The sequence below is a fragment of the Bombus fervidus genome, chromosome 1, assembly GCF_041682495.2.
Source record: "Bombus fervidus isolate BK054 chromosome 1, iyBomFerv1, whole genome shotgun sequence".
Classification (NCBI taxonomy): domain Eukaryota; kingdom Metazoa; phylum Arthropoda; class Insecta; order Hymenoptera; family Apidae; genus Bombus; species Bombus fervidus.
Genome location: NC_091517.1, coordinates 19,451,629 through 19,475,521, shown reverse-complemented (window position 1 = coordinate 19,475,521; position 23,893 = coordinate 19,451,629). Strand labels below are relative to the sequence as shown.

General features: G+C 33.4%; 4 protein-coding genes and 1 long non-coding RNA gene across 8 annotated transcripts in view; 2 read left to right on the top strand and 3 right to left on the bottom strand.

The window, feature by feature from the left end:
- Nucleotides 1–11,330, bottom strand: part of LOC139989507 (uncharacterized) — a 61,465-nt gene extending 50,135 nt beyond the window's left edge. Inside the window, exon 1 of the mRNA XM_072007972.1 lies at nucleotides 10,841–11,330. The gene's annotated coding sequence lies outside the window, so the exon portion shown is untranslated. The remainder of the gene's footprint in view (nucleotides 1–10,840) is intronic.
- LOC139989607 (uncharacterized) lies at nucleotides 8,372–10,785 on the top strand. The gene is made up of 2 exons (XR_011800363.1): nucleotides 8,372–8,554; nucleotides 10,720–10,785. It is a non-coding gene; the product is annotated as an uncharacterized lncRNA (long non-coding RNA).
- A 1,052-nt stretch (nucleotides 11,331–12,382) lies between the features above and the next one.
- Nucleotides 12,383–16,944, bottom strand: Ubqn (ubiquilin). The gene is made up of 7 exons (XM_072007795.1): nucleotides 16,374–16,944; nucleotides 16,060–16,255; nucleotides 15,623–15,911; nucleotides 14,862–15,530; nucleotides 14,649–14,775; nucleotides 14,458–14,590; nucleotides 12,383–13,965 (listed from the first exon to the last, which is right to left on the bottom strand). The coding sequence occupies exons 1-7, from the start codon at nucleotides 16,473–16,475 to the stop codon at nucleotides 13,889–13,891; spliced, it is 1,593 nt and encodes a 530-aa protein (XP_071863896.1). The 5' UTR covers nucleotides 16,476–16,944; the 3' UTR covers nucleotides 12,383–13,888.
- A 490-nt stretch (nucleotides 16,945–17,434) lies between these two features.
- Smg5 (Smg5 nonsense mediated mRNA decay factor) lies at nucleotides 17,435–22,183 on the bottom strand. The gene is made up of 8 exons (XM_072007552.1): nucleotides 21,931–22,183; nucleotides 21,162–21,384; nucleotides 20,885–21,049; nucleotides 20,529–20,797; nucleotides 20,132–20,312; nucleotides 18,332–20,051; nucleotides 17,912–18,247; nucleotides 17,435–17,826 (listed from the first exon to the last, which is right to left on the bottom strand). Exons 1-8 carry the CDS (start codon nucleotides 22,002–22,004, stop codon nucleotides 17,759–17,761), a joined length of 3,036 nt encoding a protein of 1,011 aa, XP_071863653.1. The 5' UTR covers nucleotides 22,005–22,183; the 3' UTR covers nucleotides 17,435–17,758.
- A 76-nt stretch (nucleotides 22,184–22,259) lies between these two features.
- Gdl (gonadal protein gdl) lies at nucleotides 22,260–23,317 on the top strand. 4 transcript variants are annotated; one of them, XM_072007908.1, is made up of 2 exons: nucleotides 22,260–22,284; nucleotides 22,745–23,317. In XM_072007908.1, the coding sequence occupies exon 2, from the start codon at nucleotides 22,771–22,773 to the stop codon at nucleotides 23,293–23,295; it is 525 nt and encodes a 174-aa protein (XP_071864009.1). In that variant the 5' UTR covers nucleotides 22,260–22,284; nucleotides 22,745–22,770; the 3' UTR covers nucleotides 23,296–23,317. The 4 variants fall into 4 exon arrangements, with proteins under 4 accessions (XP_071864009.1, XP_071864001.1, XP_071863992.1 ...); XM_072007900.1 differs by having other exon boundaries at nucleotides 22,277–22,329; XM_072007891.1 differs by lacking the exon at nucleotides 22,260–22,284 and adding an exon at nucleotides 22,290–22,425.
- The last annotated feature ends 576 nt before the right edge of the window (nucleotides 23,318–23,893 follow it).

Below are 23,893 nucleotides of genomic sequence, written 5' to 3'. Positions count from 1 at the left end.
GATTTGAATTTTGATCTTATAACGTATGTACACTCTTGGAGCTGATGTTCTCTATTTGTAAGTACGAATCGATGAATTAAAACTAAGTGACAATAAATGGCCTTGAATGGCCTTGTAAAGAACTAATGCTCTCGGTATACCCAAAACAATCTCTCATCAACAACACCTTCTTAGGTTAACGTAACTTTCTTTTCCATATTTTTCATTTTAAAACTGTGGTCCTAATTTAGAAAAATAAAGATATTTTTTAAAAGTGACTTAATCCTATTAAGTAACTTTAACACATGATCGATTTTGCCATGCCATGAAAGTTACTAAATACAAAATAGAGACCTCTAGTGTGAGTCTCAACTACTATAACTACTAAACTAATCATCCGCCTTCCTTGGTTCCTCCTGTTTCACACATCTGTTGTCATCGCTACAGTAGAGTTCCACGACGAAGAAAAACCACGAACGTGTTTTCCCGGGCAGCCAGCTGGCTTCTATTTTCCTATAACGGACAACGCACCATGTAACAGGAACTGGAGGAATCCAGCAACAACGCTAGATCAACTGCAAGGTCAATGATTTTCCGAGCAGACCGATGAACTTGCCTTGCACATGCAAACATACGTGCATCGCGTAGTAAAGCTGCGTCCTCACTGATGTAATAACGAAGAACTTTTTGTTAATGTTCTTGAAAAAATCACTGTTTGTTTCTCCATATTTCTTCGCGTTTCTGTTGTCACGATACTTGTCAATAACAAAAGCCGCAGTTCATTTTCTGTTTCCATTTGGAGGAAGTGAAGATCAAAGGAAAATAAGAAATACGAGGCAACACGTCGCAACAAAAATAAATATTTCATCAGTTCGTCGACAATTTCACGATGCATTTGCGTGCAGAGAACCTATTTTTGGGAACAAATGCTTCTTTGAAATCGAAGCAAAACCCTAAATGTGGACAAAATATTTCTGCAAATTGATACTTGTCGATTACTGTTTAGGACACGTTGCTCCTTGTTCAGTGAGGATGCAGCTTAACTTCGTTGCAGAGAAACCACGAGAAAGACAGAGATACAGGACGAGGGGAGGCAAGGTCGTTTCCTAGATAACAGTTGCAAGGTACAGTTGGCTCGCATGCCTCAAACCATGCGATCAGGCGCGATCATGAAAGGAGAGAAAGGGAGAGAAATAATTCCATTAGCTACAGATATAAATTATCGCTTGTTTATCGGTTAACCAATTTCTGGGACACATGGTACACCGAACGAGCTATGCTCGTACGAGCAGGAATCAACTTGAGGAAACTCGAACTGAGCAAAGAGGATCTCGATTGGGGAAAATAATGAATAACGTGTTCGTCGTTTTACCGTTGTGTGCCATAGAATGTTACATTTCAATCTCCACATACTGGTAAGAAAATAAATGAAGTTGTACGTGTAAATTTTACAAATCACTAGACGACAGATTATCTTATTTGTCGCAATATTGTAAACTTATGAAAAAGAAATCTTATAATCTGTAACTTTCATCTTGTCAATTCCCTAATCTTGTTAGTTGGTAAATTATTGTGCTAGAGGTTTCTTAATGTATTTTTAAGTGTCTAAACTTGCTACGACGCAGTAGTATCTCAATAATCACTTAATTCATCCTGTTCACAAATGACTACACTACAAAGTAAATAAATACCCGGTGACGATACCAGACTCACTTTCGACTTCTCCATCTTACAATTCTTTTCTTTTTACTGTGTCAGTGTCACATTTACGATTATCTATTTAGAACTCGAATACGATACTAATACAGACACAAAAAAAGAAAAGAGGAAGAAAAAAAAAGAGAAAAATAGAAAGAGGGCAGTGATCAATGTCGCGTTATCTTAGCGAGGTATTCGAAAAAGCAAACATGCGTAAGAGGAAGGAGCGACGCCTGTGGGAGAGCCAGGAGACATTTGTTATGCGGTTGCGGGATAAGTGGCCTCGCGAACGAGTATAATGAGTGTAAACGTTGGGCAAAAACACAGGAAGACGGGGTTATTGATGCAAGTAACCACATTGTTGGAATGACTATGCGAAATTCACCAGAGAAATATGCTCGAAGGCGATCCCGACGCGCTTTGACGCCGCTGTAAGAGCCAGCAGGTAGCGGCCAACGATCCTCCTCCCCCTTCCACGACCTTTTTCCTTCTACTCTTTTCATCTCTCTTGTTCTACCGCCCTCTAGCGTACGTTGCTCGTGTGCGAATGTAATTTTGCGACTACACGCCATTGAAAGAAACATTATGTATGACCGTGTGATTACTCCGTCCGTTATAACAGTATACCATCGCCAAGCTCTTAAAGAGCCAGTTAATAGGAGAGCCGAGCCATCGAATATTTCATTCAAATCAGCGGTAAGAGGATGCTTCTGACTGGCTTTCGCTAGGCCGCCATATTGGTGAAAAAGAAATCGCTGGATAGGACAATAGAGGTTAGATGAGCAATTTACGATACTCATTTGGAGGATGATGGTTGCGCGAAGTGTAATACCAAGAGTAATATCGTGATGATGTTAATACAGCTGGAGTAGCAAGTTTGGGGAGAATGGTGATGGGATGAAGTTCAATTCGTGAAAGGGTTGGAGATTATTCATTGAAATTTTAGTGGTAGCAGTTATTTGTTATATTGCTACCAGTGTTGATATCTAAAGACATTTATTAAGACACTGTCGAGAGAGAAAGATTTAACATTCCATTAAGAAAGATTAAACAAATAATAACGAGCCCAAAGAAACAATACCAAATTTCTAACAAATCAAACAAGATTATCAAAATTTTCAATTTTCTTCTATAACTACGCTATCGATGACAAGATAAAAAGGAAAAATATCGATCGATCAACAGGAGAATCGAATAGAGGAAGATCAGATGAAGAAGAGGTTGAGGTTACATTATCGGCGTGATATCTTGGCGCTTATTTTCTTTAGTCAGGTCCACACACGGTTGGGAAGAACGAGCAGAGCAACGAGTGATGTAAGAGAGATGTACCTACAGGGCGTCTTTTCTTCCTTCTTCTTCTTCTCTTCCATCCCTGTTCCTGGCGTCTTCAACCCCCTCCACTTCCACCCTCCTCCAACACCACTACAACCCGACCCGACTGCGTCTCTTTCTTTAACTTTAACGAACAGTTCTCGCTTTCTTTCTGCTTCACGCCGGTCCATTCGAAGGAAGCACCCATCCAGCCCTGGCTCGGTTGAATTTAACGTGGCAGGTGCCTGCTGAATGGACATTGGGCTCCGGTTCTCTTCGTTTCCTCTCCTTCACCATAGTCTTTTCCGTTTCTTTCCTTCCACGATTTCTTCGTTCTCCTCTTCTATCGTTCGCAATCTTTTCAGCTCTTCTCTATCTGCCGCTCTATGTCAGCGTTGCCCAACCGTGGATCCCATCGGACTCGTTACATCTCGTAGTATCGGGTCTGGAACGACGCTAGGTGTTCTGTTATTCGCTGAATGAGAAATATTTCTACTCTTTAGCGATTAGTGCTAACCCATAAAGAGCCAAAGTTGAGTTAGCACAACGATCCATTTATAATATTTAACCTTGTTAATTTACATTACTGAATTCTATCATAATTTTAAAGAATTTAAAGAATATATTCAATATCTTTCTCGAGCAGTCAGTTTTATTTTCCATAAACATATTTTAAAAGCATTTATTCCAATGGCGACTCCCTTGTAATATTAGTATTGAAAGTATATAAATAGTATAGTAAATAGTATTAAAAGAGTCCAGGACTGTATAATAAAAGAAGTTCCGAATGTCCGACTGTCGTCAAGACCCTTCATAGAATCTAGCGTGACTAAAACCATTCTAATGTATTACCGTAAATTGCTGTATTAGCGGTTCAGGTCACCATCTCTAAGAATCATTTGAGAAGTCACAAAAGTAGAGTCTCGTAAAGTGAACTTGACTACCAGCTGAGCTATATAAACTTCTACTAGTAACCTTGCTTAACAATACAAGGAAATACAAGTACAAGGGAAGAGTTGGAACGATAGCTTCTAGCGACCTGATGCCTCACATGGCAACTTTCTCTGCAGATGTGAATCAATATATCTTGTTTTGCAACAGTTTAAAGAAATGTATTATGTTATTTGAAAATATATAAAAACAATGTATCTCCACTTTGGCAATAATGACCCCTAGTTCAATGTCGGTAAGTGGGGCAGTACGAATGTTGTGAGTTGTGAGCCACTTGCGCGGTTGGTAGAGGCACGCGATGCACACAAATGAAGCGCTCGCACGCATTTGCGAAACACGCTAAACAGATGCTCGTCACGAATGCTTGCTAATATCCGTTTATTTTGCAGGACGAAGAAGCCGAAAATAGATCAAAGCGAGAATATCTGAACGTACTCAGACCACGTGTAGCTCTGATCAAGATCATTTCTTTTTCGTTACGATTGGTTTTACTTACCTAATTTCTCTTTTACTTAACGTTTTACTAACTTCTACTGTACTAATACTAATGATTAACCAAGGAAGACGAAATAACTCGGTTCACGTTCACTCCCGAGTAACTTCTTAGACATAATAATTTCTTTGTTTAGATTCTCTATATGTACTTTAATGCGTTGATTCGCTTCTGTTAAAAATAAGTTCTATAACGTGTTGAAAAAGATATTTGTCATTAAGAAATAAGCAGAGCTTCGTTAAGGATCGGTTTGCGTGTTTTTAGTTGTACTTCCTGATGTGTAATTTATGAGATTAGAAGCCAACGAACAAAAGGTTGCACTACATCAAATTCGTTGGCATGTGCAGACGGCCTCTTTGGTTATTGTAGCGCGTGCGTGCACGCGTTGACTTCTCGATGGGACGTCGGCATATGGAAGGCCGCCGCGGTAGAAAAAGAAGTAACGCGAAGGCTCGTCAACGAGAGTGACTCTCTCTGTAAATGATCAGGAGTACGCCGCCGGACAGTTCTTCTTGCCTTTTCGAGCGACCGCTTGCGAAACCGACGTGTCTACCAGTTTCATTGGTTGCGCTGCTATTCTTCTTAATTTTCCCCATTTCAACGAATTTGTTCAAATGGTTTCAAGATTAATTTGAAATTGGGGATGAGTTTCGCGCCTTAATCCATTACGGACCAACCTTGCGTTAATCTAACGTTCCATTTGCAATTTTTTTCGACTGATTATCTTAGAATTTACTATTACTTATATCTTCTTCTTACGAATAAGTGAACCTATAGGGGTTTCTTTGAAATAAGAAAGTAAGTAAGTTGTTTTTTTTTTTAGGAATTAAATAATAATATACTTATGTAATGAGATTAGGAAATTAATAAAAAGTAGAGTTGATCATTTTGGCTTCTGAGAGGCCTATGTACAAATACATAGCGTGGAAGAAAATATCCTTTTACTCTTTCCAGTTGGAAATGTTGATGGCGAATTGACATCCGATTTGTTGAAGATCGTATATAATACATATGTTAGGAAAGATTTGCGCATAATACAAGTCGCGGCAAATGTAACGTTCCAGCAGGATGTACGCGTGTGAAGGTATAGTACAGGAATGGCGGGAAAAAGGAAAACTACAAAATTGCCGTGAAGCGACCGCACAAGTCGACGATGAGGCAAGTATCACGTTGGTCTGTAACCCGACGTTTTGCTGGCATTTGCGCCTCTTAAGGCGATCACTTTTCATTCTGCTTCCGTTTCTCTTGCACTCGTTGTCTTGTTCCTTTGCTTCGTTCCCGTATCTTCCGCTTCTATTGCTCTATTTGGCGCCTTTCAAATCGTCCAGAGACGAGCAAGAATATGAATTATACAAATAAAGGTGAAGTGATAAAGTGGATTTTTACGGGGATGATACTTGTTACGCAATGTTTTCGTGGACAATTTTGTGTTCCTTTTCACATAATCTAAATTGTATCAACCAATGTATGTACGACAATATGAATTTAAATTCAAGTAACTTCATATTTCATAAATGAGATACCATATCTTAGTGGAGAAGAATATCATTAATTAATAAATAATAAAGTTATGTTAGTTCGTTGTCGACTGCAGGCCAGTTCGTGAGCAGCTCAAGGTCGGGGCGGTTGTTCGAACCAAGGCCAGATCCCAGTTTCCTCGACTTTTCAACGTTTTATTGGAAACATGAGATGAGCGGACGCGACCGGCGTGTACCTCGTAAATTTGAAACCATTACGCTAGCCTCATATTGTATATGGGGTGTCCCAATAATCATGGGACAACCAGGAAGGAGATAATTCTATGCGATAAAACCAGATGAAAATCTAGAATAAAATCTTCTCGCGTGGAAGTTTGTTTTTAAGAAGATCAACTTAACATCAAAAAACGTTACAACAATCCAGACTTTTAAAGTCTGATATTAAACATTTTGAATTCCGTATCTTCAATTCATTTTCTCACATAGAGTTATCGCCTTCGCTATGATTACTGGGACACCTTGTATAAATATTCTTTCTCACTCTTCCCCAACTATTATTTACAACATTTGCATTGGCGGAAATATTCAAGCACAGGAAGTATCGAGTGGTAATACTCGCTATTCAGCCACAAGCTGGAGTCAAGATGAATACCCTTGTCCAACGACCAGCTCTCGTTAACATTTGTTTTTCTACAAAAAATATGTAATTGTAAAATGTTGAACGCCATCCACGGTTGCTGTAACCAGATACATGGGCAAAATTTAGCCTCCATTCACGATCCATTAACGAATAATATAATCAATGACTCGATGTTGCACTAATAGTGTAAAAGTAGGAGGAAGTACATTATTTTGCACTAAAATATGTGATGTCACTTGTTTGATACTTGTCATAAAATCTCAGATTTGAAATGGCTTCCGAAATTCGAACGGGAAAGAATTTGAGGAAGAACTATATAAGTTTAGTTAAAGATGATATTACATAGAAAAAAATAATCGAGACTTATTAACTTGTTCGTAAATAATAATACTTATCGATATTCATAATATGTCTTATTTCTTGTATATGTACACATAGGAAGAAGACGCGGCGCGGCAAATTCAAAAATAAAACCCAATGTGAAATACTTCAGAACGTAATTACCTATTGCAACCTTCAATTGTTGATAAAAAATTTAATAAAATTAATATGTAAATCTTCGATAAAAATAGTAAAGAAAAAAGATTATGTTAGTGGAACATCGTAGCTTTTTCCATAGAAGACATTAAAGAACGCCATACAGTGGATGTAATCGCAACGAACGGATAACAATGATTCCCGCACGTAAAGTTTGTTCACTGGGTTTTCGCCGTTTTCACTATTTCCTAACTCCAAGTCCGCGTCGCGGCAAGTCGTTCCTCGTAACAACGGCGTAAACCCGTCGGTGTGCTTTAGCCTCTTAATAGTCCGACCTTGAGCCAGAACTAAGGAGTGCCTTTGCTACAGCATAACCTTCGTATACCTTCATCAGCAGGGCTCAACCTACGTCTGACAGCATACTTTTGTTTTCTCCGTTCTACGTTAATTGAATCGAGAAATTCTCCTTGCCCTCATTTGATACCTTTTCGTTGTTGTCGATCGTGTCATTTTGCATATATGTCGCTTCTCTTATGTTAGAGATTGATGGAAACCGATGGAATTGGTGAAATTCAGATATGAAGTTTCGACCATATTGAATTTCGGCACCAACATATATTTTTTTTATAAATGTTAATAACTCCACGTAAAACTTCATGTATATATATTTTTATGTTCTATGTTTTTTATATATCATTTATTTTTTTTTTTTTTTTTTTTTATAGAATCGATGAGTTATCGAAATACGAATTGTCGTATAATTACCTTGAATCATTGATTCAAGCGCAAATTTAAATAGTACACATGTGTTGAAACAGCCCGTACGCTAGCAACAGTTATTTATACTTTCAATTAGGTGACAAGATAAAAGCGCAATGCTATACACGGTGAATGGATCCCGCGTGTCATGTGTTGTCTAATAGAGAGGCTTAGAAGCATCTTTTCCTTCACGACAATTTTACAGATTACATAACTGATCCTTTAAAAGAACGATAATAAAATTGTAAAAATCTTTAATTTCTAAAATAGATTACCGTCATTGCTAGGCAAAGTCAAATCTGCGTAATATTCGTTAAATTTGCTATCCTACGATACGACAAACGTTATACATATCTCCCTAATATATGAGCTATTTCAGATCCTTTTATAAATTTGTAACTTTGTTAAGTAGTGATTTGTTCCAGGAAGAAAATAATTTACAATTTCTTTACAGTGTAAATGCGATGTAATCGATATTACCACGAAATCAAATTACCGACATGCAGTGAGAGAAATCCCTCAGTCGATAAAACATTCAGAAGAACGCAGAGGATGCAAATGGAGGATGAAAGGGCACGGGAGAAGCGCGTTCCAACAAAAATGGAAGAAACGCCGCGTATGGTCTAGCGCTCGAACGTCCGAAGACAAATTAATCTTCGCCACGATTCAACAGCGTGAGATGGAATGCGTTCGAGGGAGTAACGGGTACAAAATATCTTGCATACACGAATCGCGAGGCCACCTCTTCTCACCGTATCCAGGGACGACGTAAGTCTTCGAAAATCACGGGGAACCATCAATCTCGTTTTTTCTGATATCTTTTGACTATAATAATGTTATTTAATCTCTGCTTAATGCCATATTACGATACTGCGTCTGTATGCGTAAAGGGTACAGCTACAGAGAGTGTAATGTATTCTATAGTAGAATTAAGAAGATGGTTGTTGTTGATAATAAGCTTTGTAATATATATATATATATAGCTTCATACATAAATCCCGTAATTTTGCTATATCATTAACTAAAATAAAACTTCAAAAAATATGATTAATTTAAAAAAGATGTTAATAAAACAATTACTTGTATAATTTTTATTACACATAACAAAAAATTTAATATTCATGAAAATGTAATCTCTATACTACTTAAAAAGGAAAAAATAGGTTATTTATGTTTGACACAGATATGAAATATAACAAAGAAAATAAAGTTACAGTAAAGAACAAGCTAATCTCGTATATGACTTCATTATTTATATTTTCCATGAACCTTCTGCCTAAAGCATCTGTCTATCGCATAAATGGAATTCTCCAATTCTTTTCGAAATTCTATCCTTTTACTGTTAATCGATCACTCTTGTGCGAGTTGTGGCATAAATTTATTCAACATATTTATCGATAGATAATATAAACGGTGTAATTTAATATTAACTATAATCTTAAAAATTGATTATAAACTTACTTTTAAATGTTACATAATTTTATTTCGATTATTTTAAATCATTTTAAAAGTATAGGATTATTCACCATTTTAAAAATTCTAAAAGTTTGTAAAAATCGAATAGTACCATGTGATGATGTGTCGCTTAAAGAAATTAAATCATTGTTCAAATTACACTTAAAAGTGTGAAAATAATATATTTAACAATTTTAAACATTGGTACTTCATTCAGTACTTCATAGTGCATATTTTTTTACTAAATACATTGATCTTGATGCCTAATTATATACAAGTATATCTTTTAAAATTTCAAGCAAGTACACCAATTTATAAAATTGAAAGGACATTTTATTAATGTTCATAAATCTTTGTAAATCATCTGACGATTATTTTAAAATGGATATCTGAAACCTGTTTTGGCAATGCTTTTTAAATAACAGCTATTTGTTTAAATATTATTCAATAGTTGTCAGTTAGTTTTTCTCCTTTTTTTATAATGAAAAAAAGAAAACATTAATTAAGGAATTATTAAAAAAATGAATCGATCATTAGTTTCTATCGTAACATCTTTATAACTCTGCGTACGAATAATAAAGTATCTCTGAGATGCACTATATCTTTCAAGTTTTTTCGTCAAGCAGTTGGCGCGTAACGTATTTATCGATCGTATTTCTATAAATGTAACGTTACGTTTCTTTTCATTACAACGATAGTATGTTTCAAGCGAAACTCGTTTACAGTTATATACCAACTGCACACAACACAATACATAACACAAATAAAAAAAGTTCAATGAAAATAAAATCCAAATATACAAATTAAAATTACTAACTATAAAATTTAAATTAAGAAGAATAGTGATAAACATATCTACATTTTGATCACGTGACAATTTCCGACATGTTACTATTAAGTAATAACATACATTCGTCTCGTTTTCTTCGTTTACAAACAAAGATAAAACCATGACCAATTTACGTTACAACCTAATATTTTCATTTTTGCGTTTACATAGGCGCAATTCCAAACATCGTATAACAACAGGTTGTATCGTTATACTATCTGAAGCAAATACGCAAATATACATCCTCGTTCATAAATATTAGGACACTTACAAAAAATTAGGTAAACCCGAATAATCATTATGAAGTTATTATTATTATTATATATATTATATTATTATTATATAAGTTATTATTGTTTGGTTTATATTAGATTTAGATTTTAATAAAAAATTCCTGTCTAATTTTATTTAAAAACTTTTCAATGACTTTTAATCGAGAAATTCTGAAACTAATTCATTATTTTAACATAACTATTTTCATTGGTTGACATAATCGAATACTGGTTTACATACAAAACCAACAGATGTCCTAATAGTTATGAATGGGGATATCCAATACCAATCATAACTGGCAAATTTTTGTAAATACTATTATATGCTTCGTATGATTTCATTTGCAAATCGAAACATAAAATTAACTACATTTCAGTAACCAAAAGATATTATCGCAGCACAAGGAGGATTTGGAAGAAAACGCGAAATACGGAGAGAAAAGGGCCTATGAAGATCCGTCCCTGGCCTCGGCGAAACCGGGCGGGCTGCTAACTCACCTCGTGCCACATTCCGCTGGCTCTGCCAACGTTTTCGAAGACGAGAATGCACCGTGTTGGGCCCGACCACCACCTTTTGCACCGAACAAACCATACACCTACACCACCCGACACTACTCGCTTCAATTTTCGAAAATTCAAACGAACACGTGAGAGGTTCAGCGGGCTGGCATGCCCGCGACGCGATTCGTCCGCGCTGCCCGCGCGCAGACTCCGACGAGGCTTCTTCACATACCACAAGTAAATATCAATCCGATGATCGCCTTTGCGTGTTTCGAATTGAAATCACCGAGATTACGTTAAAAAACCGGCGTTATATACACACTTCGCGATAATACACAACTCTATGCGAACCGTGCGACCGATCAACACAGACTGAATCGCCAACGCGTTAACCGACTGATCGTAGTACAGTGCAGTTCGTGAGCGACAAAAGGAGGGGACGCACAGAACGTACGTTTATGTTTTTAGTGGCTCACCAAAGTATTTGAACATTTATAGAAATATTTTATAGGTATATAATATATTATGGGTATTTTATGCAAATTTATTTAATTTATAAGATTATGGGAGGGGGGAAATTATGATAAATCATATTTCCACCTTTTACAGGAAAACCGTTTCAAAATTTTATTACACTGCCGATTAAACCGAAAATTATGTTTCGCCAACTTCTTCAACATTTTAAAAATATTGAGAACTTCATATTATGTATGTCACACGAAATATTTTCCATACAGAGATTTAATTATAGTTATGTCTTATTACAATTTGAATACTTTCAGATCATTATTTTAAAAATTACATCGTATACATATATATAAAGTTTATACATATCGTACAGTTTACTTGGACATTCATGTTTTATGATTTATTCATATGCATCGTTAGAATCTCGAATAACAGAATAGGTCGGTAGTGTTTTGGGTTAAGTTCAATTAATATTGACATGGATTAAGGAATATGTTGCATGATACAAGCAAATTGGCGCGCTGTAAGGCTGAATGCGCAAAACAGGTCGGTATTATGATAATGACTTTACCGACCAAAGTCTGTATACATTTTCGGTCTGATTTCAAATTTTATCAATATAATCGTATGTCATTACAATGATAATGAAATTTTAAAATATTTTATATAACACATAATATATATATACATAAATGTTTTTTATAGTAAGCATTCAAATTCTTTGATAATTTTACTTTTGATAGTTTAATGGAGGGATATTGAAATGGATATTTATTACTGTTAATTTTTGAGAAAAAAATAACAAATATCTTTTTATAGAACGTAATAAGAAATTATTTAAAGCATAATAGCAATATTTTTTGTAAAAAGGGGAATAGTAAAATAATGAATCCCGTTATTCTGGTAAAAGATTACTAAAACGTGAATTCGATTTAAAATGTATATTTTACATAGGTTCCAGTCTATGTTATTCCTAAACATATGTTTTATATTCGTATATTATCCACTCACGTGTATTGCTAAAGTAATCGAATAATACCTTTAGATATACCTTCATACTTAAAAACTGAGTTAATATGAATGAAACATAATTTTTATTTTGTGATATAATCGCTTGTACAGAATACCTTGTTTAGTGAAGATTTACTGAATACAGATAAAACTTTATTATAATGCGCATAGGTATTTATGCAATCATACATCAATCGAAAATATTAAAATTATAATTGCGTTTCATTTCTTTTTCCTTCGATAATGACAATTTATAACATTACCTATGTTCTTTTCTTCCTTCGTACGTCTTTAAACCTAACCGATGATTACATTTCCAATTTAACACATTTACATGTAATATTTTTTTCGTTTATAATCGACCTTTTTTCTCGCGCGTTTCTCTATAAACAACCTACACCATAAAATTCTCGATCATCACGCTACAAATCTCTAAATTTATATCTTAAGGACATATAATGCGTAGTACATTTTTATACTTTTCTTTTCTTTTTTTTTTGTTGTTTTTTAATAACATAAAAACTAAAGAGAAAAAGAAACAAAAAAGACAAAGAGAGAAGGGGAAAAAAAAAAAAAACAATGTGCGTCGGCATAAAGAGGTAAAAATAAGGAAAAGAATGTGTTCTTCTTCCGCTTCTTATCGCCGTACATACAAAACTTACATGGAAAACACTAATGGATCACCGAACACTTTCTCCTTTAAGCAGAAAGAATAAATTGTGTTACGAATTTATTCGTTAGCCCGAGGTTCTCGATTTTTTGCGTTTGAATGTCATTTATTACTATACATCAAATGTTACTCAGCAATCAATAATTAGCCCATAGCCATTTTTGTATAACAAACATGCCTGTATATGATAACATACCTTTTTGTATATGACAAACATATGAACGTTTCATGCAATACATTTACTAATATGATTATTACGTACATTTAAGCAAAAAAATGACTCTTTTCTCCTTCTGAAATTTACAATCGACTGATCAAAGCCAGAAGCATAGTTATTTTAACGGCAATCTATTTTCCATGCAGGTTCCACTGTTTCTAAGAAACACCATAAATGTACAATATAACAAAGAAGAAGGGTACGTCCTTCGTATTACGATCTAATATAACTTTTTCTCTCGCTTTCTCGCTCGCTCTCACGCTCTCTTTCGCGCGCGCTCTCTCTCTCTCTCTTTCTCTCTTGAATATCTGATAAACAAATTTACACCGACGAAATACATTAACAGAGCTATCTAGTACTTAGAGCACATCGAGAAATACAGAATACAGAATTAAACTAGAAAATTTCAAGAGTGAAATATATCATGTAACAAGTTAAACATTTAGATACCAGTACTTATATCCACCAAATATGATAAAAGTACCAATCAAAAATAAAAAATGCATATTAAACGAGTCGGTAGCGTGTATTCTGTCAAGAGTTGGGGTAGAAGTTTATAATTGTTTTTTCTTTTTCTGACAGTCAGTTACCTCAAATATCTCTCACTACGCTTGTTGTAAGAGGTAAATAAGGAATAGATTAGAAATAGTAATGGAATAACAGTATTGCATATTGGTGGTTAGCTCATAGACACTTGTCCATTAGACAGTAGTCGTTCAACAGCAGCATTTATATCTCCGAATGTGGCGATTAGTGCTGAAAATAACGTTCATAAAATAACATATATTATATATTATGCTAGTATAAACTGTATGCTATATACTAGTAATTTTATACTTCTATCAACACGTTTTGTGTCATGTGGGTTATTAATAGCCTACCCCAGTTAGCAAAAATAAAATAAAATTAAAGTACAAGAATTCTAACGCATGTGCTACTTTTCTCTGATTAAATATTCTAATGTATTTTTTTCACTCGTGAATTAGAAATTTTGAAGAAATGCTTACCTTTCTCTGAGCATAGAATATATTAATATAAGCTGATTAACCAATTGAAGATCAAATTTCTTTACTCTACTTCATTGAAATAAATATATATATGACTGTTTGATTGAACTATAATAAAAATCCATACAACTGAGATACATTTCCTTAGAAAAATATGCCGATATCGTTAAAGATATATGTAGATATTTAGTATTCGAAATAATGATTGTGGAAAATTGGAAAAAAATATGCAAATTGTTACCTTGTAAATTAGCCTCTCTATTAACAAAACCCATAGCTGTAAGTTGTTCTAATTGCGCCCTGTAACGTTCTTCCGGTGGGGGAACAGGTTGACCATCCACTTCTACACCTTGGTTTAATGCCATTGCCGATACCTGTCAAAAATAAAATTAATAACCAATTCCTGCCACATTTATCATACGAAATGTTTACCATGCGTGCCATAAATTGGGAGAATGCGTCTTGTTGATTCGTATCTGATGATTCCGTCGCCGGTGGCGTTGGATTTGTTGTACCTCCACTAGGTGTTGTAGTCGTAGGCGGTACAGTCAAACCCATACTAAAAATTATACATTAATCAATATTCAAACAAATCTAATATGATATAAAATTGTATAAAACACACTTATGTTACTAAAAACCTACTTTTCAACAAGATCCGGAGCAACAGTACGTAACTGTTCCATGCCTTGTTGGATTTGCATGATAGCAGCTAAAGCATCCGGATTAGTAACAACATTTTGAATTTGAGGATTTTGCATTTGTTGAATAAATGCTGGCATCATGGCTCTCATCTGTTCTTGCATCTGAGGATTTCCTCGAAGAAAAGGATTAGCAGAAATCATCCTATTAGCCATAGCTGGATCTGCTGCCAAAGCTTCTAACATAGACCTTGTATATGGAGCATTTAACATGTTTCGTATCAGCTGCGGATTTTCCATCATTTGAGCTGCAAGACTTTGCATTCCTGGTGAATTTAAAAGGCCTCTTCCTTGCTGCTGTTGTTGCTGTTGTGGTTGCTGATTTGAAGAATCACTTTGATTCTGAGACCAAGGATTTGGCAATGGATCTCTATTTTCTTGGCCTTGCTGTGGATTATTCTGACTATCTTCGCTACTATTATTTTGCACTAGCGCCGCAAAAGGATTTTGCTCATTGGCTGCTGCAGCAAACATAGGCTCCTGAATATCACGATACATGCGACGAAGTGCACTATATCCGCCAGGAATACTTTCTAAATTAGATATAGCTCTGTCATGGGAACGCATTAATTCTTGGAGCATTGATGGATTACGTGCCAACTCTATTGTTTGTCTAAAAAAGCATATAATGTGAGTATTATATATATTTATAAGATGAATCACATTGTCTAAAACTTATTATGTTTTGAATGGTTTCATTCTCACCTTAACAATTCAGGATTATTCAACATATGACTAATTTCTGGATTACTTTGCATCAATTCTCGCATTTGTGGATTGGCTGCAACCAAATTGCGCATGCTTTCTGTGTCATTCATTAAACTTTGCACCAATGGGTGATTAAGTACTTGATGCAGTGCTTCTGGATTTAACAATAACTCGCGTTGCATACGCTGTTGTAAATCTATAAAGTTAGTGGACCCTGAACCAAGTGAAGCTAGACCTACAAGTCCTCCTAAACTTCCCAATCCAAAAGGACTAGCATTTATGTCAGCTATATGAACCAAAATAAACGAGAAGATATATATATATATATATACATATATATATTGATAAGAATAACACAGTAATAATTGAGGAATACATTTAAAACTAAGTTGAAACTAAATATCTCTCAGTACTTGATCCATATACTTTTATACCTTGTGATCGTTGAGGTGTAGAATCTTGACTCTGATTAGTAGGAGTGCGTGGTGCCTTGATAACCAGATGTACCGTCAAACCATCTTTTACATTATGTGTACTCAGAGTTTCGTGATCTTTCATAATCTTTCCAGCAAAGATTAGGCATAATTGCTCTGTTTGAGCATTGAACTTCTTCGAAATTGCTTCTTTGAACTAAAAATTTTAAAAAGAAATAATTATTAGAGCTAACCCAACAATGACAAATTATGTTATTTAAGTTGGAAAACTAATTTCTGATGAAATTACAGAGATATAAAATCGAAAATCTTACATCTTTAATACTCGCATCCTCTTCGATCTCAACGGTTTGTTTTTCTTTTGGCGTTTTGACGTTAACAGTAATTTTCTTTCGAGTATCCTGGCCTTCTGCCATCTTGAATCGGTAGATGACTCGTTACTTTCGACGCTTTCGATTCTCCCTCGTCGAGGGCCAATTGCGCACCACTTTTCTTGAATACTTTAACTCTTTTTTTGCACCACGGAAACTTCTTTTACGAACCGATTCCCGAAACAACTACGCTAAATTTTGTTCACAAGTTATTCCAAAAAACTATAAAGATCACATAGAAGGGTCAACTTGAGCGAGTATTCTATGAACCATAACGTACAAAACGATGAAAAGTACACGATATGTCAAGCACCCGTATACAGTTTCGTTAAGCATTAAAACATACCGTATTTATCGAGAAAATAATTCTAATTTCGTTAAACGATCTCTATATAAATATATAGATGATAAAGTAACAATCTTACTGGAAAATATATCGTCTTATTTGTAAAAAATCACGAATCGCTGTGTTGAGAGGTTATGTTGCGTTGCCACTACCGTAACTTTAAAATACTAACACAAGCTTGATTATGTGTTACTTCAATGTTAAATATCTACCAGATATGTATATATTGTATCACCAGTAAGGAATGATGTATTTTACGAAGAAATTGTGAAATCTAGAAATATTCACGTTCTAACAATAACTTGATAAAACATATATTTAACAAAATTATTATTAAAATTATTAATACATAAAATTTATTAACTAAATATTTATCAATTAGTTTAGAAGATTGTTTTACACAGTACTGTAGATAATATTTCGATAATGATAATGTATTACACGTCACAATTCATTACAATACATATTAGTTTCTAGAAAGAAATCCTATTACCGGATAGTTAGAAACAATAAATCGTGTGATATTATACCGTAATAACATAATTATTTTTAATTCAATAAAATTATTTATTTATTTATTATTAAATAATAATGATTTAATATGATAACAGTTCAATTTTCATCCCAATTTCCCCTTTTTTTTCAAAGGATTGAAAAATTGCGAAGGCAAGTTTATTTTTATTGAAAAATATTTACCTAAAAATACAATTTTTTTTAACATAAAAGACAATATAAATAATTAAAAGAAAACCATTTTATTATTTAGAATTCACGAAAAAAGAAGATAGATATTAATCCAGTGGTTTTATTGCAGGAGAACCGTCGATTTTCCTTTATGGGTTTCCAGCCCTCTCTGACTCGCCCGCTCAGCTGATGCCGTAGCGTCGTCGTATACGTAGCTCTTAAGAAGAGCCAAGTCCCTTTTACCTTTCATTTCAGTACGAGCAAGCAGCAGATTATCGTTTCCATTAATCCAATATGTTCAACCATGACTTTTACTTGATGCCTTCCACTTTGTATGAAATGATTCAATATATTCGATATTGACACCTGTAATTAAAAAGTCATTTCGTTAGGTATTATTTTTGTCTAAAATATCTTTTGATATTTAATAAAATGTCATAATTGAAAATACCTGCACTCTTTGCCAACCCCTCAGGGCTAAAAGTGAAGACTCTTTTATCATCTGGGTTACAACCAGTTAGTAATGTCACAACTGGAGTTTCTGCATCGTTTATCATACCAACTTTCGTCTGTTGGGTAAGATAGTGGCAGCACTCTATAATTTGGAAAAATGACCATGCTTCTTTATCCTTTGGTCTTGGTCCTTTAATAAACGGTAATGCTAGACGCTCGTGAGGTCTTTGAGCTCGAAGAAACCTTGAGCCACGCTTCAATTGAGCTTCTAACCAACGTGTTGCTTCTCTTGCTCTGCCACTAATACGTTTTACTTCATCCAGTGCAGAAACAACTGAGAAGTACATTATTGTTTACAATTAAAATAATTATAGAGAGAAGAAAATATAATTCACTTTTCAATTTTTTGTTTACATACCGACACTTGGAATTACAACAATAAATTTCTTAGCGTACACCAAACGCTTTAGAGCTGGTGTATGTTTGGATAAAGCCTCATGATCAGGTACCAAGTAAGGAGACATAAGCCTAGATCTTAAACGAGTCTCTAGAGCACAAACTTCCGCTTTCAACCATAATTTGCCCATATGTCTCATTAATTTTCCACGTGAATGATCCATATCCCAACTTTTACCGTTATTTTTTGTATTAGAGGTATTCAAATCAATCATCACAAATAATTGTTTCGTCTCTTCATATTTCACTCCTGCGTCCTCGAAGGAACTAAGAAAATGTCCAAATTCAATTAATTTTAGTGCTCTCAATAAGGTTTCCTCTTGCTTATTCATCTTATGTCTATGCAGTATCTTCCAATTCAGAGACTTCTGGGAATCTTCCAAAAGATTCAACCCTCTTAAATCAATATCTTCCGGTAACGGAACTATTTTAACGCATTCTTTCAATTTATCTGCACTCGATAAAATCATACTATCGTCCTTAAAATTTTTCAATAGCGTTTCTGTATTTATATTGATTAAATTTAATAAAATTGTAATACGTTTTAATAACGTGCGCGAACTTTTTCCACATATTCGTATAATATCGGGATTACTTTTCAACCAATCGCAACATATTTTAATAGATGCCAGTATTTCTTTTCCATTTATAATATTCAGCACATCTTCCGGTTTAAAATTTTCTTTTTTTGATTGAGCAATGTATGTTACTCTATTCGATGAGGCACTATTTTCATCAAACGTGCTATTGGAATTGGTTTCTATACTTCCAGAATTAGCTAAAGAATCTTTATCATTAACTTTTTTATCAACTTGATCATTAAGTGTTTGCTCACCACTTTTTACCTGTTCTGTGATCATTTCGGGTGTTTCACGTTTTCTTTCCATTTCTACGTGTCCATTTATCTTTTTCGCTTCAGAGTTGTCAATATCTTCTTGATTTACTTGCACAGATGCACCTTCGTCATCCGTAATGTCTTCAGACAACGCGTCTTCTGATAATACGTTCTCTTCGCTTAATATATCGTCTTCTGTTTCAGAAACATCAGAATTTATTTCATCGCTAGAGGATTCCAAAGTTGGATCAATGTCACTTGCATCTGAATCACTGCTATCCCTCCGCTTTCGTCTTCGAAGTTTCGTGAGCAAACTTTTAGTTTTATCTCGTGTTTTTCGCGAATCATTTTGAATGTCACTGTTGTTTTCTACACTTTCTTTTTCGAAAGATGCTTTGTTATCATTTATAATCTTAGATTTGTTACTTTCATCGAAATTTAGTTGTTTTATGGCATTATCTTTATCTTCCGCATCTATTGACTCGGTGTTGCAGTCGTTATCTTTCGAGTTTGATACTTCTATATTGGGTAGTGACAAATCTATAAAAGATTCTTGTAATCTAGTTATTGTAAATTGTATTAGTTGAGACAGTATTGCTAAAGTTATAGCAACAACGCCTTGCACCTCGCTGGATTCTTTGCTTTTTAATCTAGAAATGGACATTAAACATATAGCTACAATTTTGAATATCATGTCATCTGTCAAGTAATTTGTTTGTTCATTTTTGCAGTTTTGGAGATATACTTCGATATTACTTTCTTTTTCATTGGTACTGGTAATAGTGTTAGTATTATTTGGCTCAGATTGCTCTGTACTCAAGCAATTTTCAATATTAGTTAAAAGATCCTATAGAAAATGCAGTAAGAATAAAGATTCATTTTTGTGATATACATATAAAAAGAGAAATTTTATGTGTAAGTATATACCTGGCATTCTTGATTTATTCGATCAGAATTTGGTACATCATAATCCCATAATTGTAACAGAGAAAATAATCGTGAAACACAGACATGTGTAGGATACTTCTCGTCTGTATAAATAGAGTGTGTAACAATGGCTCTTTTTAAATTTCCCTCTGCTCCTTCAAATGGTTCAGAACATAAAATGCTATAAAATAATTACTATTAATTAATATCAACGTAAAACATATTATTAATCTGTATGACACATTATAAAAACATAATAAATTTTAAAAACTTAAATCATGTATTTTAGATTTTACAAAACTCATATATTCATATTTTCTGAAAAGTTTCTTGCAAATTATGGAAAAAAATTAATCTTATGCTTTTATTTGGATATGAAATAATAAGGTATTCTAACCATCTCATGTAGTGATATACTGCATCAAGACCATAATTTGTATTGCCTGCTATAGTGCCCATTTGATTATGAGGCATTCCAATGTTTGGATCAGTTGCTATAGCCATTTTATAATACCTCTTTGCTATCAATGGATCCCAATATGGATCTAATTCCAATTTATATCTAGCTAAGTCCCCAAGGCATACCAAACTTCTATGAATTAGGCGCATAACACATTGTTTTGCTTCTTCAGTGTGATGTTTAGATTGGCTGATTTTACTCTTCACCTAATAAAATACAAAACAATCTTTTTTAAATACCCTATACATATAATATATATATACTAACATAAGCTTTTTTTCAAAGAGACTCACACTTGATAATCCTGTTACATTTTGTACATATGCAAAATCAATAGCACCAACTAGATCTAAACCATATTCTAGCTGTAGTTTCAATATAAAATGGTGGTAAAAACCAACTCCTACTGCCAAGTGGACAGATAACATTGCTTTCTCTGTTTCAGTCCATGCATTACCCTACAATAGGATTTGTATTAATAACAAATATTATCTTTATAAAAGCAATATAATAGACAGAATGTTAGATTATAAATTATCATTATCATATGTAACACATGAATGTTGATACCTTTCGCAATTTTTTAGATGCATAAACAATATCATAAAATGCTTTTCTCCACAATAATTCTTCAGTTTTACGTGCATACTCAATAGGATCTTTAGTTATTAATCTTATACAATAATCTTTAAGCTTCACCCGTAGTCCTTCCCCTGAAGGGGTAAACAAATCTGTTATTGTTAATGCACGACTCTTTTGCTCATCCAATCTTTTGGCAATATCTGTTATACCCCTAGTAATCAAATGTAATTCTGGTCGTTAATTGCACATATATTTTTTTGTTGATAAATTCACATTCATTATACACATCTTTAAAAATTCAATCTAATTATTAACAGAAATGGCAAAATTTTCAACACGGGGGTTTATTTATTATTAATACTAATGAACCAATTATTACTATTAATCACAAATAAATTTAAGGAGACGAGTAAATGGGTACAATTACAACTATATTAATGAATTTTTTAATCAGTCTTGTATAATATAGAATTATATTTTATAAATATATGAATTCCTCCTACGTTTATAACTGATTCACATCAAATATCCAAACAAATAGCATAAATATTTACATGGAGAAGATTCTCTAACTAATAAAGGTAAGCTATACACATAAAAGCGCGCCAATAGAGATACATCGTGTACGAAATATAGGTTATGTTAACACAAGGTAAATTCGGATGTATAGTAACATGAACAATTGTTTCGAAATATATAATATCAGATAAATAGTAGGAAGAAAATGATTTCATATGTTATAGTAGTTTCATATTACCTGTGCAAACGTCTTGTTTGTTCAAGAGAATCAGTTGTTCGAACATCTGCTGCAGCGTTATACGTTTTCCTCATTTTGCTTCGATCATTTTTCACTTTCTGGCCGCTTCGTCATTATTCATTTTCCCGCGGTCTTTTGACACGCGCATCTCCATCCCACGGTAAGAAAATTCGACATTCGCCCTCGCCTAACTCCAGAAACCTCCCACGAACTGCGGAGCTTACCACAATTACACGTACGTACATGTACATATGGTTTGCTTATGATGATTTGTCGCACAAAAATCATCTGGAAAACTTATGCGACAATGCTGCCAAATAACCAATTGAAATTATTTTCAAAATTATATAAGTAGTAAGTGAAAAAGAAAAATTTGAAAATTTAATATTCATTTAAAGTGTAAGTTACAGTATTCATCAATTCTAAAAATATGAAAATGTTTGAAACTCTATTCTAAAAATTGTTTTTAATGATTTATACTCTGGTTTGCATAAAGTAACATTTACTGCTTATTGTTTATTTATTGTAAACAAGGTTTTAACTCAATCAATGTCAATCAGAATTTTTATATTTTCAATAAGGCAAATGATTTATTGATTATTTAGATATCTACATTGATTTTAAGTTATTTTTCAATTGATGTTGTTACGAAAATTTTATCAAAATATTCTTAATAAAAAGACTTCAGATATAAACCTAACTATTTCTAACATGTAAATATATGTAGTAAATATGTAGTGTCGCTATAAATTTATTAAAATTAGTATGATTTTATCAATTTTTATTTTATGCATATGGTCTATATTTCGTTTAGATTTTGCGATTTTTGATGACGAAACAATGGATGTAGCTACTCCAACCCCACAAGATCTTCAGAGAAAACTGTATTTTTTAGTGGAGCAACTCCAACACATGGCTGGTGAACTTCCTCCAAAGTATCAAATGCGTCTTCCCTATGAATTATTATCTGGTTTAGCTAATTCTCTACTGAATGACACAATATTTGAAATTGTTAAGGGATTAATGGAGATACAGCATGTTACAGAAAAACATCTTTTTCAACAACGTCTTCAGTTACTAAATCAACAGAAAATCGAAATGCAAGAATCATTATCATCAACATACACAGATGAAGAAAGAACAACGATGAAAGTAACATTATATAAAAAACACAAAGAGGAGCTTAAACAAATGGATATGAAATTAGTTCTACAATTAGATCAAAAAGTAGCAGATCAACAAAGTATTTTAGAAAAAGCTGGTGTACCTGGCTTTTATGTTACCAACAATCCAATAGAAATTCAAGTTCAAATGAGATTGTGTGATTTCATAATTAGACTGAGTAAAATGGAGGTTCCAAGTTAATATATAACTCATAAAATTATTACTTTCTAAGAATCATACTACTTCCTTAAATGAAATGTTAAATTATATAATTTAGTAGACTTATTTATTTTCACAAATTGTACATTAGTTCAATATAATGTTTTTTCTTTGTACAGTAGCACTTTTCTAAAAATAGTTACCTTATAACTATATAAGGTTATATAAATATTTTAAAAAACGATGTAACTGTATTGACAGCTTTTTTTAAAATCAGGATATCAGCAAATACATATTTATAGAACATATATTTTTTTTATTAGTTAAAAATTTTTGTTTTTTGTTTTTCTATGAATTATATACATACTTTTTATTTCTGTAGTAAATAGTACTGTACAATGCAGAATAAAATCTGCACAGAAACAAGTATTACATTATATCGTGACAATTAGTTTCATTTTTAATGTTATAGTTACATGCGATAATAACAAAGAATGTTATTCTTTATGTACAATATATTTTTCGTAAATTGTTTATTTAAAAAAGATTAATATATTGTGACAGTAGCAAAAACTTAAATCCCTTTCTTGGTAATGTTTAATTTATTTTAATATAAAAAAATGTATCGCCCGTAAATGAA

Coding starts and splice junctions, on each gene's coding strand:
- Ubqn (XM_072007795.1), bottom strand. CDS start 16,475: ATGGCAGAAGGCCAGGATACTCGAAAGAAAATTACTGTTAACGTCAAA. Junction 15,912..16,059: donor TACACCTCAACGATCACAAG/GTATAAAAGTAT, acceptor TGGTTCATATAG/CTGACATAAATGCTAGTCCT. Junction 13,966..14,457: donor TAGAGAGGCTAATTTACAAG/GTAACAATTTGC, acceptor CGTTATTTTCAG/CACTAATCGCCACATTCGGA.
- Smg5 (XM_072007552.1), bottom strand. CDS start 22,004: ATGAGGAAAACGTATAACGCTGCAGCAGATGTTCGAACAACTGATTCT. Junction 21,385..21,930: donor CAAACAAGACGTTTGCACAG/GTAATATGAAAC, acceptor TTTGATTACTAG/GGGTATAACAGATATTGCCA. Junction 20,798..20,884: donor ATGTAACAGGATTATCAAGT/GTGAGTCTCTTT, acceptor GTATTTTATTAG/GTGAAGAGTAAAATCAGCCA.
- Gdl (XM_072007908.1), top strand. CDS start 22,771: ATGGATGTAGCTACTCCAACCCCACAAGATCTTCAGAGAAAACTGTAT.